Genomic DNA, 14,769 nt, shown 5'->3' with positions numbered 1-14,769 from the left:
GCAGCCTTTAAGTTGTACCAAACTGTCTAAAACCACGAAAAACATTAGCAAATTGTTTAAAACATTTAATAGAAAACACACAGCCTTCTTCACTTTAATCTTTAGATCTATTTTTTATATCTTTATTTCCAAAAAGTTGGTTAAAAAAAAGGTCTGACCCATGCAAGACACTCAAAAGATGATTGCAAAGCAGTTAACCCCCTGGGTTTCACACTGTACTATAATCAGTCATCAGTCCATAATAAAAGACTCACTTAATGCCTTTAAAGAAAAATGTACATGACATTGTGCATGCACATTTGTGTTACTAGTACTAGATATGACGTGCATGTGTATATGAGTGGAGGGTCGTGAAGGATACAACAGCAAATCCTTCGAGGCATGAGTGATCTAAGGCTGGAGCTTTAGCGCTCCATTAGCCAGCTCATTAAGTCACATTAGAACTTGAGAGATGAGATACATGTCCTGAGCGCCAGAATAACTACGAACCGTTCACTATCTCCTCCCTCTTCTCTCTCTCTTGATATCTCTCTCACTCACTGACAGACACACACACATACACATACACACACACACACACACACACACACGCACACACACTCTCGTCTCAAGACCAAGCCACTTACCGGAGTCGGAGCTGGATGTCGCCACAGGCATTTTGAAAATTAGTTCCTCCCAGTATCCTCCACAAAACTTGTCAGGTCAACTGCAATGAAAGAAAGTGCAAAGAGAGAGAAGGGAGATGCATTGAAAACACTAATGAAGTATTGATAGAGAATATAAATGTAAAATCCCTTAGTCGCTGAGGCTGAATTAAGGCTGAAACAAGGGAAGGAATGAAGAAGCTCGTCTATAAAGAGCAGAGTTTTGTATATGTAACAGCTTGTTTTTTTGAAAAACAAAAAATGTTATAGCTATAAACTGTTGTTGCCCTTCAAGTTCAACACACAAAATTCAGCCATGACATTACAGTCAATGAACTTGTATACAGCTCATTCCTAATTTGGCCTAACAAGCTCCCACACGACAACTGGTACATAACTTTGTTTAATACCTATAAATAGAATAGCCAGTTGCTCTGGTAACACCCTAAACAGTTTTAGCCATCATGTCCGTGGAGATTACTACAAGCAACAGTTGGAAAGGTTGAGTGAGCGAGTGGGTGAGTGAGTGGGATGGCGGGCTAACATTAGCTTAGTCAGGATCTCTATTGATTCTAATTGATCTGTTTAACATCAGGCAGAACGAAAAGGCAAAAGGATCACAGACAGAAGACTGGGAGACTGAGTATCTGTTGTCCTGTGATTCAAAACATGTCAGGTAATGTGGAATGTGTGAAATACACACAGTGCATAGCAATTAGGAGTTAAAGGAGGGAGGGTGTAGTGGGAGAGATAAACAGAATCAATAGTCACGAGGGCGAGGAGGAACAGACAGGAGAAAAAAAGAAGAAGGTTGAGGTTGAGGAGGGAATTGTCAGGCAGGAAGGCTGGGTGGAGACATAAGGTGGGGGATCAGAGAGAAAGAGAGGAGGTGCAGGAGGGAGAACATGAGAGAGAGAGAGAGAGAGACAGAGAGACAGAGAGAGAGAGAGAGAGAGAGAGAGAGAGAGAGGAGGGGGGATCAAACAAGAACAATGGTGAGTAAGAAAGGAGTGCAGCTGATGAGGACGAGACCATGGTATCCAAGGATGCTAATTCCTGGTTGCCATGGCGATAGCTATCCATGGTGAAACCAGTGTTGTGGTGGCTAAAACCTAGCAATGTCACCACAGGGTCACTGTGTGTGCATGTGTGCATGTGTTAACATAAAAAAAATCTTGTTTCAGCCTCATCATAAATCAAATTAATCTTCACATAAAGTGCCAGAATTGAAGGAATGACATGAAATGGCCAAATGGGGGCACCATCAGAAAAGATTGCTGCAGTCTGACTTCTGACATTATTTATTTAAGAAATTGAATAAAAAAATTAATTCGTTCTTCAGAGGGAATCATATTTCTCTTCTACTACCGAGCAGCTAATATTTCTAAACTGGCTTACTGGGTGACAACTTTCAATAAAAAAGATACTTTCATCACTTTTTTTTCTAGCATCTCAGCTGTCAATGAACCCAAATATGAAGGTGCCTTCAAGCCCGGTGGTATGTCTTTTGATTCTCTGTGCAGAGATTAAATTATAAGCAAATACAATATATGTTCAGATATCTGCAGGTTTTGTGTCATGTCATCAACACACCCCAGGGCACGTGTCAACTCACTGTAGAGGGGCATATTTCATTAATCCATCTATACTGATCCACCAAAATAAGCCTGGGATGCATTGGGACTAAAGATCTAGGACACCTGTATTATTGCTTCTCGTACTTCCATCTGAATCGGTTAGAAGAGTCCGTCTGAAGATATTTCAAATACTTCATTACCCTAATGACAGGTTACATTAAATCTATTATCCACCATCCATTAACTCTTGCAATAACCTGGTTTACTCAGCCATATGTTTTGATCCCGCTCATGTCTTCTAGCCTCCTATATTTAATTCCCTCTATTTGCATTATGTAATAAATCTACTTCTCCTTACCCACGGACATGTCATATCATATTTAGAATAGCACCACTTCAGCTCAGTGTAACTGACTCACAGAGAAAAGCTGTCACATTTTTCAAGTGCCTTTCTCTATGTGTATCAATTTTGGTTGAGTGTAGGCGACTTCATTATGTTTTTGAGGTTAATAATTGTTCAGGGTTTTTTTTTTTACCTTCATCTATAAGTTAAGTTAAATAAGTTAAATGCTTCCATTTCACTCTTTTTTTGGACTTGAAGGAGGGCGGCACTGGGCAAATTGAGTGGTGTGTGTATGTATGTATATGTGGCTGGGGATGGGCAGGTGGCAGGGTGGTTTATACATACACAGAAGCCAAGCAGTGCCTTCTGCAACAATGTGTTTACTTGATTAACAGCTATAATTGCTAGCTGCCAAAGGACCAAGCGCTTTTGCAAAAGTCTGACCTATACGGGTTTAGGTCCTTAATACCGCATACCAGTCCCCTAGGCTTATCCATGGCATTCCATGTTTGCACTGTGAAATGACTTGAGCTTGTTAAAAGTATGCAGAAACCACAAAGCCGCTAAGAAGTCAAAGCCGATTGCAGTAGAGCTTGGCCATGCAGGAGGTGGGCTGATGCACTGGGGGGTTTGGGGGAGGAGTGGGGAGGCGCTCTCAGTCTGCCTGGCTCTTATTTTATGTTACTGATGGAGGATAATTGGCTAAGATATAATAATGGTGCATTCATCAGCATTTTCTTGGTAATTGGTAGCATTTTTTGCAGAACAGCCTGGATAACTACTGAAACCAGTAAACAATACAGTTTACAACCTAGTCTACAATCAAGACTAAAATATGTCTCCTTAATTAAAAGTGATAAGTAAGTAAAGTAAGTAAATAAATTATTCTTTAATGAGGTCAAACTTTTCACACTTGCTGTCCAAGTTGTCTGTCTCTACAATAATATCATGTGTATGTCAACTGCCTAAGCTCTCTCTCTCAGTCACCTCACTCACACACACACACACACACACACACACACACACACACACACACACACACACACACACACACACACACACACACACACATACACACACACACACACACACACACAAACACACAGATCTCCATCTTCCTCATTGTGCTGCATGAAGAGAGCAGCTCAATAGCACAGCTGCCATGACATCACATTTACAAACCTGCTATCATCTCAACACTGCCCCAATCTATTCAAACAAGAGGCCAGCTGGGTGTATTTTGTGTATTTTGTGTGTGTGTGTGTGTGTGTGTGTGTGTGTGTGTGTGTGTGTGTGTGTACGTGTGTGTGTGTGTGTGTATCTGTGTTTGTGTGAGTGTAGTTTCGTGCACAAAGATGTATGATCACATTTTTAGACAGTTTCATGTTTCTTACCAAAGAATCCTTTCCAGAGTAACAAGACTACTTTTAAATTCCTGCATCATTCAAGTCTTACATAACCAGTAATGAGGGCAAAGGTCAGTGCTTTGAGACCCTGTTTATATCCCAAAATAGAAGGGAATACGCACTACTGTTATTGTTATTGGTTTCAAATTTCGTCTCCTTTGCTCAAGAATGATTTTATCTGTGGTATGCGAGACTACAGCCTGAAAACAATGTAGTGTTGTAAACGTTTTCATCACACATATTCTTATATCAGCAAGGATCCCCACTAGTAGTGGTTGAGGAATGTGCCTGTTTCCTTCAGGGTAGTTCAAAGTAGTACTTGCAGATAACAACAAATAAAGTCTGCATCTGATGATGCAATTTTTTTTTTAAATTGCCTCCTCCAGCACATTTAGGTCTTGAGCAATGTCACAAGTGGTGACCCAGGTGTTTTTTATGCCAAGTGTGAAACGCCTTGAGCTGTTCCCACAGTGAGGCTGCATTAAAGCCTGTAAACATGCTCTCACACACATGCACGAACACACACCTCACATCACACACACACACACACACACACACACACGCACCAGCAACCAAACAAATCTTAATCCACACATGCAGGCTGGCGTCAGGCCTAAAAATAACCCTGTGCTCCCACAGGTTCAGCTCCTCTCATTACTTTACAAGGGAAAACTGTTGTATCCAAGACAACCATGGGCAGCTCTTCGCCTTTTTCCCCGGCGCTTTGCCATGGCAACAAGGGAAAATGCGTAAAATAATAATAAGCTGGAGCTAAAACTGGGTCCAATAAATGGTTTGAGCTACGCTTCAGTAATCAGTTGCTCTATATGTGAAAATCAGAGTCATAGTTGAAAAAAAAAAAAGAGTGTAGCATATACACTATAGACATGAAATCAATTTGACAGTGTTCACCAGCCAAAACGAAAGCTTTAATGGCATTTCAGAGTTGAGGTCTATAATGAAGTTGAGCATTTTTTTTCAATTTTGATTTCAAACCTGAGTGCAGCACATAAATAAACATTACCCGACAACACTTACCTGAACAACTTTACCAAAACAGGGTGAACAATGTCCTGAAGAAAATTTTAAACATTTTTCCTTCTAGTGAAAAGCGAAGGATCGGAAAAGTTCGTTCATATCAAAATGTAAAATTTCTGTTTCTTATTAAAATACAATAAAAATGAATGGATGTGACAAATTCAATTTAAACTAAAGAAGTCAGTTCACCCAAACCACAAAGACACGTATCACACAAGTAACCTTTGCTGCCATCTCGAGATGATGGAGGTGACTCAAATGTCATTTTTGCTGCTAGAAAAACTGAAGAATAACGATGTAGATTAATCTTATTCAATGAATAATACTATTCTCATAAAAATATTGGGGACTGTCACTTAAAAGGCTTCATGAAAAATACAATAAGAGCTTCTTTTGAGTATATGCCCTCAAGTCTTTAAAGAAAGTATCAGTGTGTTTTTGCTTCCTTGTTGGAAAACTAAATTCCAGACTAAACTCTTTCTCGACAGAGCAGTTCATTCAATCTTGCCTTCTGGGGCTCATATCAACACCCAATACACTACAGATGCCTGAACAAATCAAAACAAAGTGTGGAGGTCTTTTGAAGGAGAGGATTAATTCAAGTGTATAGTAGTTTGAACCCATGTGCTGCATGGTTGAATTACTTTGAAAATGAAATATGCATCATAGTCCCTGCATGCATATTAATAAACACACACAGCATGAGAGAATAGCACTGAAAAGCACAGATTGAACAATAAAACTTAACGTGCCTTGAACCGCCTAATCGTAAACGATCAACCACCAGCTAACAGATTTGGGACTCACTAGCCACCTCAGTCCCATGAGCTACTCAAACAGAAAGAAATCAAGAGTTTAATTCATTATCTCCTGTGTAATTATTAGTATTTTGGGATGTATGATTATATTACTAAAGAGCAACTATTTCTCTTTGCAATGGCACCATCAATAGATATCACTGCCTACCACACATCTAATAAAACCGGATAAACTTAGTGTTGTGGGCCTTCCTTTTCCCTCAGCTGATAGAGATTGTAATTAGTGTAATTAGAATTAAATGTCATGCACATACCACTGAGAGGCTAAAGGACTCAGGCAAAGTGCTGAGAGCCAACTAGGGGGAGCATTTACAATCACCACCCTGCCAGGATTTCATTAAAGGTCCACAGCTTTCTGAAGAAGCTGCCATGATGGAGTATGAAAAATGAATGTCACCGGTTCAATGTCAGTCAAATCTCTCTTGAGGGAAACTCTGAAGGTTAAAAGCCTAGATGTTATTTTAGGCCACCACTGACACATTGGTTTACCCATGAATTTATTGGCATTTATTAAATAAACAATTTATTATCTATAATTTAAAGCCACCCCTTCATTTTACGTTTTACAGCCACCAAATTTGATAACTGCCGAAGAAAAATAAATACTAATTAGATAGGATGATGTTGTGTATGACATCGGCTGTCTGACTGTCTGTCATAATCAAAGTAATAACATGATGCCAACTGGTGTGGCCAGGCGTGTTGAAAATGTTTCTTCCAGACAGCTATTCCAAAGAGAGAGCACACCATTTTATATATATATACCAACAGTAAATCAAAGTTCAGAGCTCACTGACACGTGGAAGAGATAGAGAAAGCTGTATGAAGCATGCGGGCTCACTCTGTTGACTGGTAGGTTCTTGAAAAGATCAATTTCGTGAGCCATCAAGATTGCAACACTTCTCAGCATAGCAGGAATCCTGCTGGTCAGCATGACCGATAAGACATCTCCTGATGGGGGTCACAGAATCAGTATACAGAATGTTATAAAAGCTCCCACCTGTAAATCAGGAGGCTACTAGGCTAAACTGCAGTCCGTTATCACAAGTGATGTCAGTACCAAGTTTCTTGCCTATCTATCCGATACTTGTCAAGATATTTCCAAAAGACCGACTATGCCGTCAGTCACGCTGCTAGCATGGCTAAAAATATGTGGCCATTAAAAATCCATAAACAAAATGATAAAAATGGGAGGCTGCAGTCGTCACAGTCTCTATATGTGGAGATCTGTGCCGAGGGGGGTGAGGTGGCAGGTGTGAGAGTAAATGAGCAGATCATTTTTTATGAATGACACCAGAGAGGTTGAGAAAAAGATGCTGAGGCTATGTGAACTGCTCCAGACAATGTCCCTGTGGAGCTGAGTGCGGATGGGTCCTACTTCTGAAGCTTTTCTGTCTGCCAGCTACAGATGATTAGAATTCCTGTTTGATGCAGTAATTAATCACTCAGTCCGTCAGAGCAGTAAAAGTGCACAGTGTCATAGTCAGGTTCCCCTGAAGGTGTTCTTAATAGGGATGGATGATTCAGCTAATAAGTAATAAGAAATGTAAAAATATAGTTAGCAAAGATGGATAATTTAATATTTTATAGCTCTGATCTAAGCAAATCTTACGGACGTGACTATGGTTATCACAAGAAAAACTAAGAACCATTCTGACCGTCTGTGTAAAGTAAGAATAAATATGTGTTCTGAGTTTGTCGACCAAAGAGGAAAGTGTTATTAACCACCCAGCTAAATTTGAATAATTAAAAATACTGACATGTTTATGAAATTAGGTGTCAAAAATGGGTAAAAATGAGCATTATTGAAAACGAAATGACTAACTTTGAAATTAATTAACCTCTATCTCTCTGCTAGGGGTGCAGGAGTACGCTCAGGGTGGCCTCAGTGTGTCATCGAGCCACCATTTAGGACCGCCCAAAAAATCCCGGACTGAAAACTGTCGAAAAGCTGTTTTAACCTCTAACTCCACATTCCAGTAATATATCGTTCTTTTCACACATTTTATGTTTTATATTTAATATATTTTGAAAGAAATCTCAGAATTGCCTTCACACAAACTTAAAATGTCCATTTATTTTGTCTAGTACATCAAGAATAAAGCTATCTATCACTCAGGTATGTATCGTGCATCCCTACTTACTAACAGTATGCGGTGACAAATAACCAGGATGCCTTCTCACTTATTTAATATATTGAGTTCTGGGTGAGGGCTCACATAGGGATAGCTCGTTGAATTTTTTCAGAATGTGTGACCAATATTAAAGGATTTGTATTAACTAAGTGTCAAGTATGCATTACTATGAGGCTCAGACATGTCATGGTCACATTGTCTACACCACACTGGTACTTGTGCTCTGATTTGATCCAATTGAATGTCTCGTACAAAATATATTCAAATCTTCCAGAGAGAATTTAGAGTGAAGGACACATTTTTGAAGTTTAAATATTCTGACTTCAAGCTGAGTTCTTAAATTTTTAAAGAAGTGCTTAGACAGTGATTCTGTTGAAGTGAAACCAGACCTGCTGATCTTGTAGCCAATCCACAAAGCTGTCAAAAGCAGGGTAAATTATGGTAAACCTCTCACTCCCAAAACAGAAACTGATAAGAAGATTGGTTTTACTTAATCCCAGTCAAGGGCTCTTTGAAATGAGACCTATCTGACTGTGGTTTGATATGTAAATCCCGCAGTGGGACTGTATATGCAGTACATATATATACTATACCAGTATGAAAAGAGTTATTGCAGACATGCTTTTGCCTGAAAGATACAATATGGTAAGAAAAGATAAACTCTTTATGAAGGGCACAGTCTTTGACAATATTTGAAAACATTTTCCCTCAGTCCATATTGTGTTTAATATTATTCATGGCTGTGCTGCTGTCTTGCACACAATCTAGTAAGAGGTTTTTGTTTTTGTTTTTTTATTGAACAGACAAAATTAATTTCCTCCCAATTTCTCAAAGGTTGGCCCCAAATTCTAAACCTCAAAGTAGCTTGTTGATGAGGTCTAATGCTTGAAGTTATTAAATAAATTTGCACGTAAACTGAAGATATTACTGTAACGGCCCACCAATCTCCTCCCCACGACAACAAACAGCACAGCATGGACCTCACATTGCTCTCTAGTTCTCTAGTTATCTGCCTGAGTGGTCACAAATGGACAGTACATCTCTATTACCACCCAAAATACAATTTCCTGCTGGCAGAGGACATTTGAATACTTTCTCTGCAGCAATAAAATGTCCTCGGTGTAACAGTAAAGCACAAAACAGAAAGATCATGGACAATATGATCATTCAACAATCTGCAATCACTAAAATTGATGGAAACCAAGTTATCAGGATCAACACAAATCAAAAAGTCTCAGATATTTTATTGTCTTTGTTTCAAAACTGTCAGAAAACATGAATTGATTTAGTCTAGGCTAAATCTAAGATAAGTTTAATGTGACAATATAGTCCTTACAATGGTGGCTGCATACTGCACATGAACCTAGAAGAAGTGTTTTAGAGGCAAAGTCAATCTGGAAACCATTTTAACCATTATTTAAGACACAGTGACGTTGGGAATTATCTATACTATCTGACCAATGCATCTGCCTCATACAGAGTTTGTGCCTCATTAAAAATATTTACAACACAGCCCTGTCAATATTGGTCCAATACATTGTTAAATTCGTTTGTTGCTGTAAGCTGAAGACGCGTTTACATTGCTGTTTATGTTGCTGTACTGGAGCTCCTTGTTAATATCATTTCACTCTTCCAGAGAGTATTGATTAGCATTTCATCTCACTGTGGATTTACACAGCTTATTGGCACCATGTCACATTCTGTTGCTTATATAGTATTCAGAGATGTGTTACAGAGGATGGAACTATGTTTGCTGGAATATAACATATAGATGAAAAAGACTATTTAAAAAAGTGTCAGTATAGAAAAGATGATGCAAACAAGAAAACAATTTAATTTCTATGGATGGAAATGTGTGCACAAATGGTGAGAAAATCTTGTTTAGACAATCTCAAATGATTTAATTGATTACTTGATTAACTGAATATGACTATTTGGCCCAAACTTTCATTAATCTGTACAACTGTAACGTGGGGTGGATCTATTTCTTTTATCCAACATATCACCTGCCCTATTGATCCACATGCGCGTTCAAACATCTGTGCACGTCCTCGAACGTGTGGGCATGCGCAATGGCCATGAACAGGTACATGACGTGCGTCCCGTCGTTGTTATCAACATTCTTGTTTGATTTCACTCAGTTTAAGTGTACATCATGTCTGGATTTAGGCTGCCAGCGATGACTGTTTTCAATTGCGGCCGTTGATCGAGTACAAATAGCGTGAGGTCAATTAGTCTTGTTTAATAAATGAATGTTTAATTGAGGCAAATATACGGTGCACGAGCCCGTGGCGAAGGTAACACGCAGCTGTCTCGTGCTAAACGTGCGTCCCTTCGTTGTCAAAGGAAGAAAAATGTCACAGGAGGTTTCATAATAACGTCATTTATAAGACTTCATCTTGTCAGGAGCTCTCACTATAGTATCTAACTGCGTGTGCCAGCATCTACCTGGCGAGTGGCGGAGGTGGGCTTCGTCTGTGGAAAAGCTTTGCCTGTAAATGATGTTAATGCTACCAACCACCAACCTAAAAAAATACATAAATTTAAAAAACCTGAACACCAGCCTCCTACTGTCGGTGAAAAAACAACGAAAAGTGCTCACCTGCCCGCCTGGTCACCTTTTATCCGGATGCCTCCTCGGTGAGAGATGCAGCGAGAGGTTTGAAATATCTCCACCGGTCTGGTCTGCTCGCAGTTGTTGAAGCACGGCGGCAGGTTTTGTTTAATCTGTGCAGTCACTTTAACAAGACCGAAGCCAACACAACCCCCACAAACTGCTATCTTTAACGAGACCTTACCTAAAACGGCTCCCGCGCTCTTACAAATAACGCCATTGATTTAAAGCCAGTTGACTTGCTATGTTAGCACTGGTCCTGTTAACCAAAGGATGTCTTGGAAGGTTTTTATGATAACAAATGCGTCTTTTCTCTCTCTCTCTCTCTATCTTTTTTTTTTTTTTGCTGTGGTACCCGGGTGTGAAGTTGAAGCGTGTTCGCTGCCGTCGATATGAACCCCGTAGAGGAGCAGCAATAAGATACATAACTTGCAAATGACCGTTTCCTGGTGATATAGTGACACCTAGTGGCAAGCAGAGCACGTACAGTTGGCTTTATTAAAACATAAATGATGAAATGCTAAAGCATGTGTTGTCTGTGTGTATTTTAATACTTTTATTTCATTTAATTCTGTATTGTAAAGATTGATTTTACAAATTATTTACATTTTTTGGCCCAAGAGCAAATAGATTTAGGCTTACTGAGAGAGGAAGACAAACAGAGAGAGAGAGAGAGAGAGAGAGAGAGAGAGGGAGAGGGGAGGGGGGGATATTTGCATGCACATTAAATAATTAACATGGAGAGTCACACGGTCTAGTGCAGGCTGTCACTTGAGAATCTCATTGTGTTCTGATTGTTGCTGAATTGAAGGATTGGAGGGAGGCGTGGGTTAACACTGGGTTCATTTACCACTGATCGCCATAGTCGGAGCTGTATGAAAAGAGAAAAAACAGGTTAATTAATTAAAAATACACACCTGCTCTACCGGCGATGACAGGAAAAACAGTAGGAACATACAATTGTTTTTATGAGCATGATGTCAAAATTCTGTGTAAATCCACAGTGAGGTAAAAAGATGATCAATATACTAATATTTGAAGAGTGAAGTGATATTAACAAGGAGCTCTGGGACAGCAACATAAACAGCAATAAAGTATATTGGACCATTATTGGCAGGGTTGTGTTGTAAATATTTTTAATGAGGCACACAGACTCGCTTATAAGGCAGATGCATTTTCAAGGAATGTTTTTTACACTCTGAAGAATTGGCATAGACAGCAGACAGAGCAATAATAATGTGTTAACTTCAAACTGTTATTGGAAGATGAAACACTCGTTTCATTTTCGAGTGCACTCTCATTAAACTGCATGTTCCTTCTTTATTTGTAATGATGCCAGTTACCTCTCATATTTCAAATCATAGAGATGGCAGAACAGATTATACCACACTGCTAAGTATTCAACACTGGCATTATTCTTTGCTCAGTTATTTATGGGGCTTTTCCATTATTTTTAATTTTAGGAACACAAATGTCAATTGTCAACTTTTGTATAAAATCGTTAGTATGTCAGTCTTTACAAGCCCAAAGTGATTAAAGTTTGTCTCACCGTGGTTCATTGTCTTGGCTGGAATCAGCCCCAAACAGGAGCCACGCGACCGCCTGCTCAGGGTTCGACCTCTTCCCGTACCTGAGGAAAATCAAACACCAGCATGAGACGACTGCATCTAATTACTAAATACTATCATTTGGGAACTCTCATGCATGAGAAACCCCTCTCTCTGCTTCATTGGCTCTGATGGTACGACCCTCATCAGACTTGTGATGAATTTCAACCGTGGGACATCTTTTCCTTTCAAGCTGTGAACAAGTCAAGTTAGCTGCTACACACAGGGCGTGTTGGGTTTTTATCAGTACAGCTTCTCTGTTCAGTCTCTCTCTAGAGTCCAATCACAGATCAGCCAAGCAATTATCTGAGAGAAAAGGAGAATTTTCAGGTTCACAGCCCAGAATCCGGCAAGACAAACACAACAACAGTCCTCCGACTTTGTCTTTTGAAGTCTCTTTACTAAAATCAATGTCCTGGTCACTGAAGTAAACCTCCCTTTGTCTGAGGCACAAGGGGCTACACCGTGAATCCTTTGAGTTCAATGATAGATACAGCCTCTGTAATTACAGATCACGAGCCTCAATGAAACGACATAATTCCTTGTTAAATATACATGCTGTAAGCCTATTCAGTAACAGTCGCTATTTATCTGATAAACACTGCAACCAGTGTTATAATATTTGATATATTTTAGGTGTAACAGATAAGAAAACAGTAAAGATTCAAGAATCAAGACATTTTATTATAGACAAAACAAAAAAAAACTTCTATGCTGCATTTAAAGCTTAAAGAAAACCTACAACCATTAAAGTATTAAATATTCTGTCATGATCCAATCTTGATATTCACCTAGCAAGAAACAAAGCAAAATGTTTAGGATGTCTGGTGTTGCAGCCTATTACAAGATTTGGGGTCACAACGGAGCCATTACAGCCATTACATCTGGTCTGAAGCTTATATCCCATCTGAGGGAAAACCAGACTGCTGTTCTCTGCCTCATTATTTCTTATAACAAGCACAGCAATGTAACGTTAGTATAATTGGAAGAGGAGTCCTCCTTGGCTTACTATAGAAGAAGAAGTTGAACAGTATCTGAAAAGTCTTGTTTAGGGTGGAAAACAGGCCCATATAGAGCAAAGTCACACAACGACTGTGAGGGTCCAATACCCCATGTGGCTATCCTTGCCATCTTGTCCTTGAGTTAGAGACTTAATCCCTCACATCAAGGGAGGTGGACTACCTTTGACCCAACCAGGTCTGGTTGGGTTTAATCACTGCAACTTTTCCTGCATTCATTAGTCTATTTTTTTTTTCAAGTGATATGTGTAAGGAGTTTGTTTGCAAAAACACCAATTTGGATTATATTGCCCTACAGACTAAAACAAATATTCATGAGTATTAAAAATATCCTATCATACACCAGTTTAATTGATATTCCTTGGAGTGAAATAAATAAAACCTGAGATGTTTTGCAGATAAAGGAGTTGATTATATTCACAAATCTGATATTTCCCTGAGGTTGCTGATTTAAATAAACTCATCTATGTGTGCTCTTGGAATCTGGTGGTTTCTAACGCTGTAGGCATTCCTGCATTGTCTGGTTTAAATGAATAAAATAAAAACCTGACTCACCTCTGTCTGGTGATGAGGTTAACATAATGCCTGACAGCTGCGTGGTATTTGGCCCAGTCCTCCGGTGAGGCGTTGCTCCCCGGGCTCTCCGGTTTGGGTGGGTAGGCGTCCGCGAAGCTGCTCAAACACACGAGGAGGCAGACGACGAGCGCTGCAAACATCATCCACGATCTCAGCATGTTGGCCATCTGAGGAGAAGGACAAACAACAGGGTATGATTGTGTTTGAACATTTTAAGTTTTTCCCTGATTAAAAAAACCTCTTGTATTAACTTTTGTTGAAGCCAAAATATTTTGGGGATGTTTAAGGACTCTGTCCAATTACGCATAAATACTTTATTTCTAATATTATATGAAAATACATCCATTGGCATGGATTTAAACGTATAAACCTTTCTTTTCTAAAGTAACAAAAAAGTAAGAGAACTTACTTTTGGATAGTTGTCTGCTGATGTAGTCACCCCGATGGTGCGCCTGTCTTGCTGCGGCTCCCCTCTCGGTTCACAGGGTTATATAGTGTGGGATGGATACCTGATGCGCACTGACTAACAGCTAACCACACCCCTCGCTTCAGCAGCAGGGTGTAGAGGGGGAACTATCTCTGTAAAATATTCAAACTGGTTTGGGTTGAAGATTTGATTTTAAGATGAATTTTGAAGTTTATTTTGATGCAAATGCATATGCTCAGTTTTAAATTTGTATTTATTGGCCTTTTTTTGTTATGTTGCTGTTTTTTCTTCAACAATTTCTTTAGGGGATTTTTAGAAAATGTCAGCAAATATACACAAATATAGAGAGTATATTTCCTTTCCCTCCCAGAAACCCACCTTCCCCTGTTATGTTGCTTTAAAATATTTAAACAGTTATCAACCCCCCCTCTCATAGAGGAATATTTGCAGCACACCACTGGTGCATGATTATGAAATAAAATGAAAACCTGCTGGATTTAATTTGCATGCTGCCCGTTCAGCACCACTGACAGCACAAAGAGACCATAAAATAGTCCCCTGCTAT

At 39.3% G+C, this 14,769-nt stretch overlaps 2 protein-coding genes across 2 annotated transcripts in view; both read right to left on the bottom strand.

The window, feature by feature from the left end:
* Window positions 1-10,999, bottom strand: part of mpp2b (MAGUK p55 scaffold protein 2b) — a 36,463-nt gene extending 25,464 nt beyond the window's left edge. The window contains exons 1-2 of the mRNA XM_010736294.3: window positions 10,564-10,999; window positions 627-706 (exon numbers count right to left, since the gene is read on the bottom strand). Coding sequence (XP_010734596.1) covers window positions 627-657 — 31 coding nt within the window. The 5' untranslated portion in view covers window positions 658-706; window positions 10,564-10,999. The remainder of the gene's footprint in view (window positions 1-626; window positions 707-10,563) is intronic.
* A 124-nt stretch (window positions 11,000-11,123) lies between these two features.
* pyyb (peptide YYb) lies at window positions 11,124-14,456 on the bottom strand. The gene is made up of 4 exons (XM_010736293.3): window positions 14,187-14,456; window positions 13,757-13,944; window positions 12,125-12,205; window positions 11,124-11,446 (listed from the first exon to the last, which is right to left on the bottom strand). Exons 2-4 carry the CDS (start codon window positions 13,942-13,944, stop codon window positions 11,422-11,424), a joined length of 294 nt encoding a protein of 97 aa, XP_010734595.1. The 5' UTR covers window positions 14,187-14,456; the 3' UTR covers window positions 11,124-11,421.
* Window positions 14,457-14,769: the final 313 nt, after the last annotated feature.

Source organism: Larimichthys crocea, chromosome XVI, assembly GCF_000972845.2.
Source record: "Larimichthys crocea isolate SSNF chromosome XVI, L_crocea_2.0, whole genome shotgun sequence".
NCBI classification, from domain to species: Eukaryota; Metazoa; Chordata; class Actinopteri; family Sciaenidae; genus Larimichthys; species Larimichthys crocea.
Note: the sequence above shows the minus strand (reverse complement) of the source record. Positions and strands in the feature narration are given on the sequence as shown.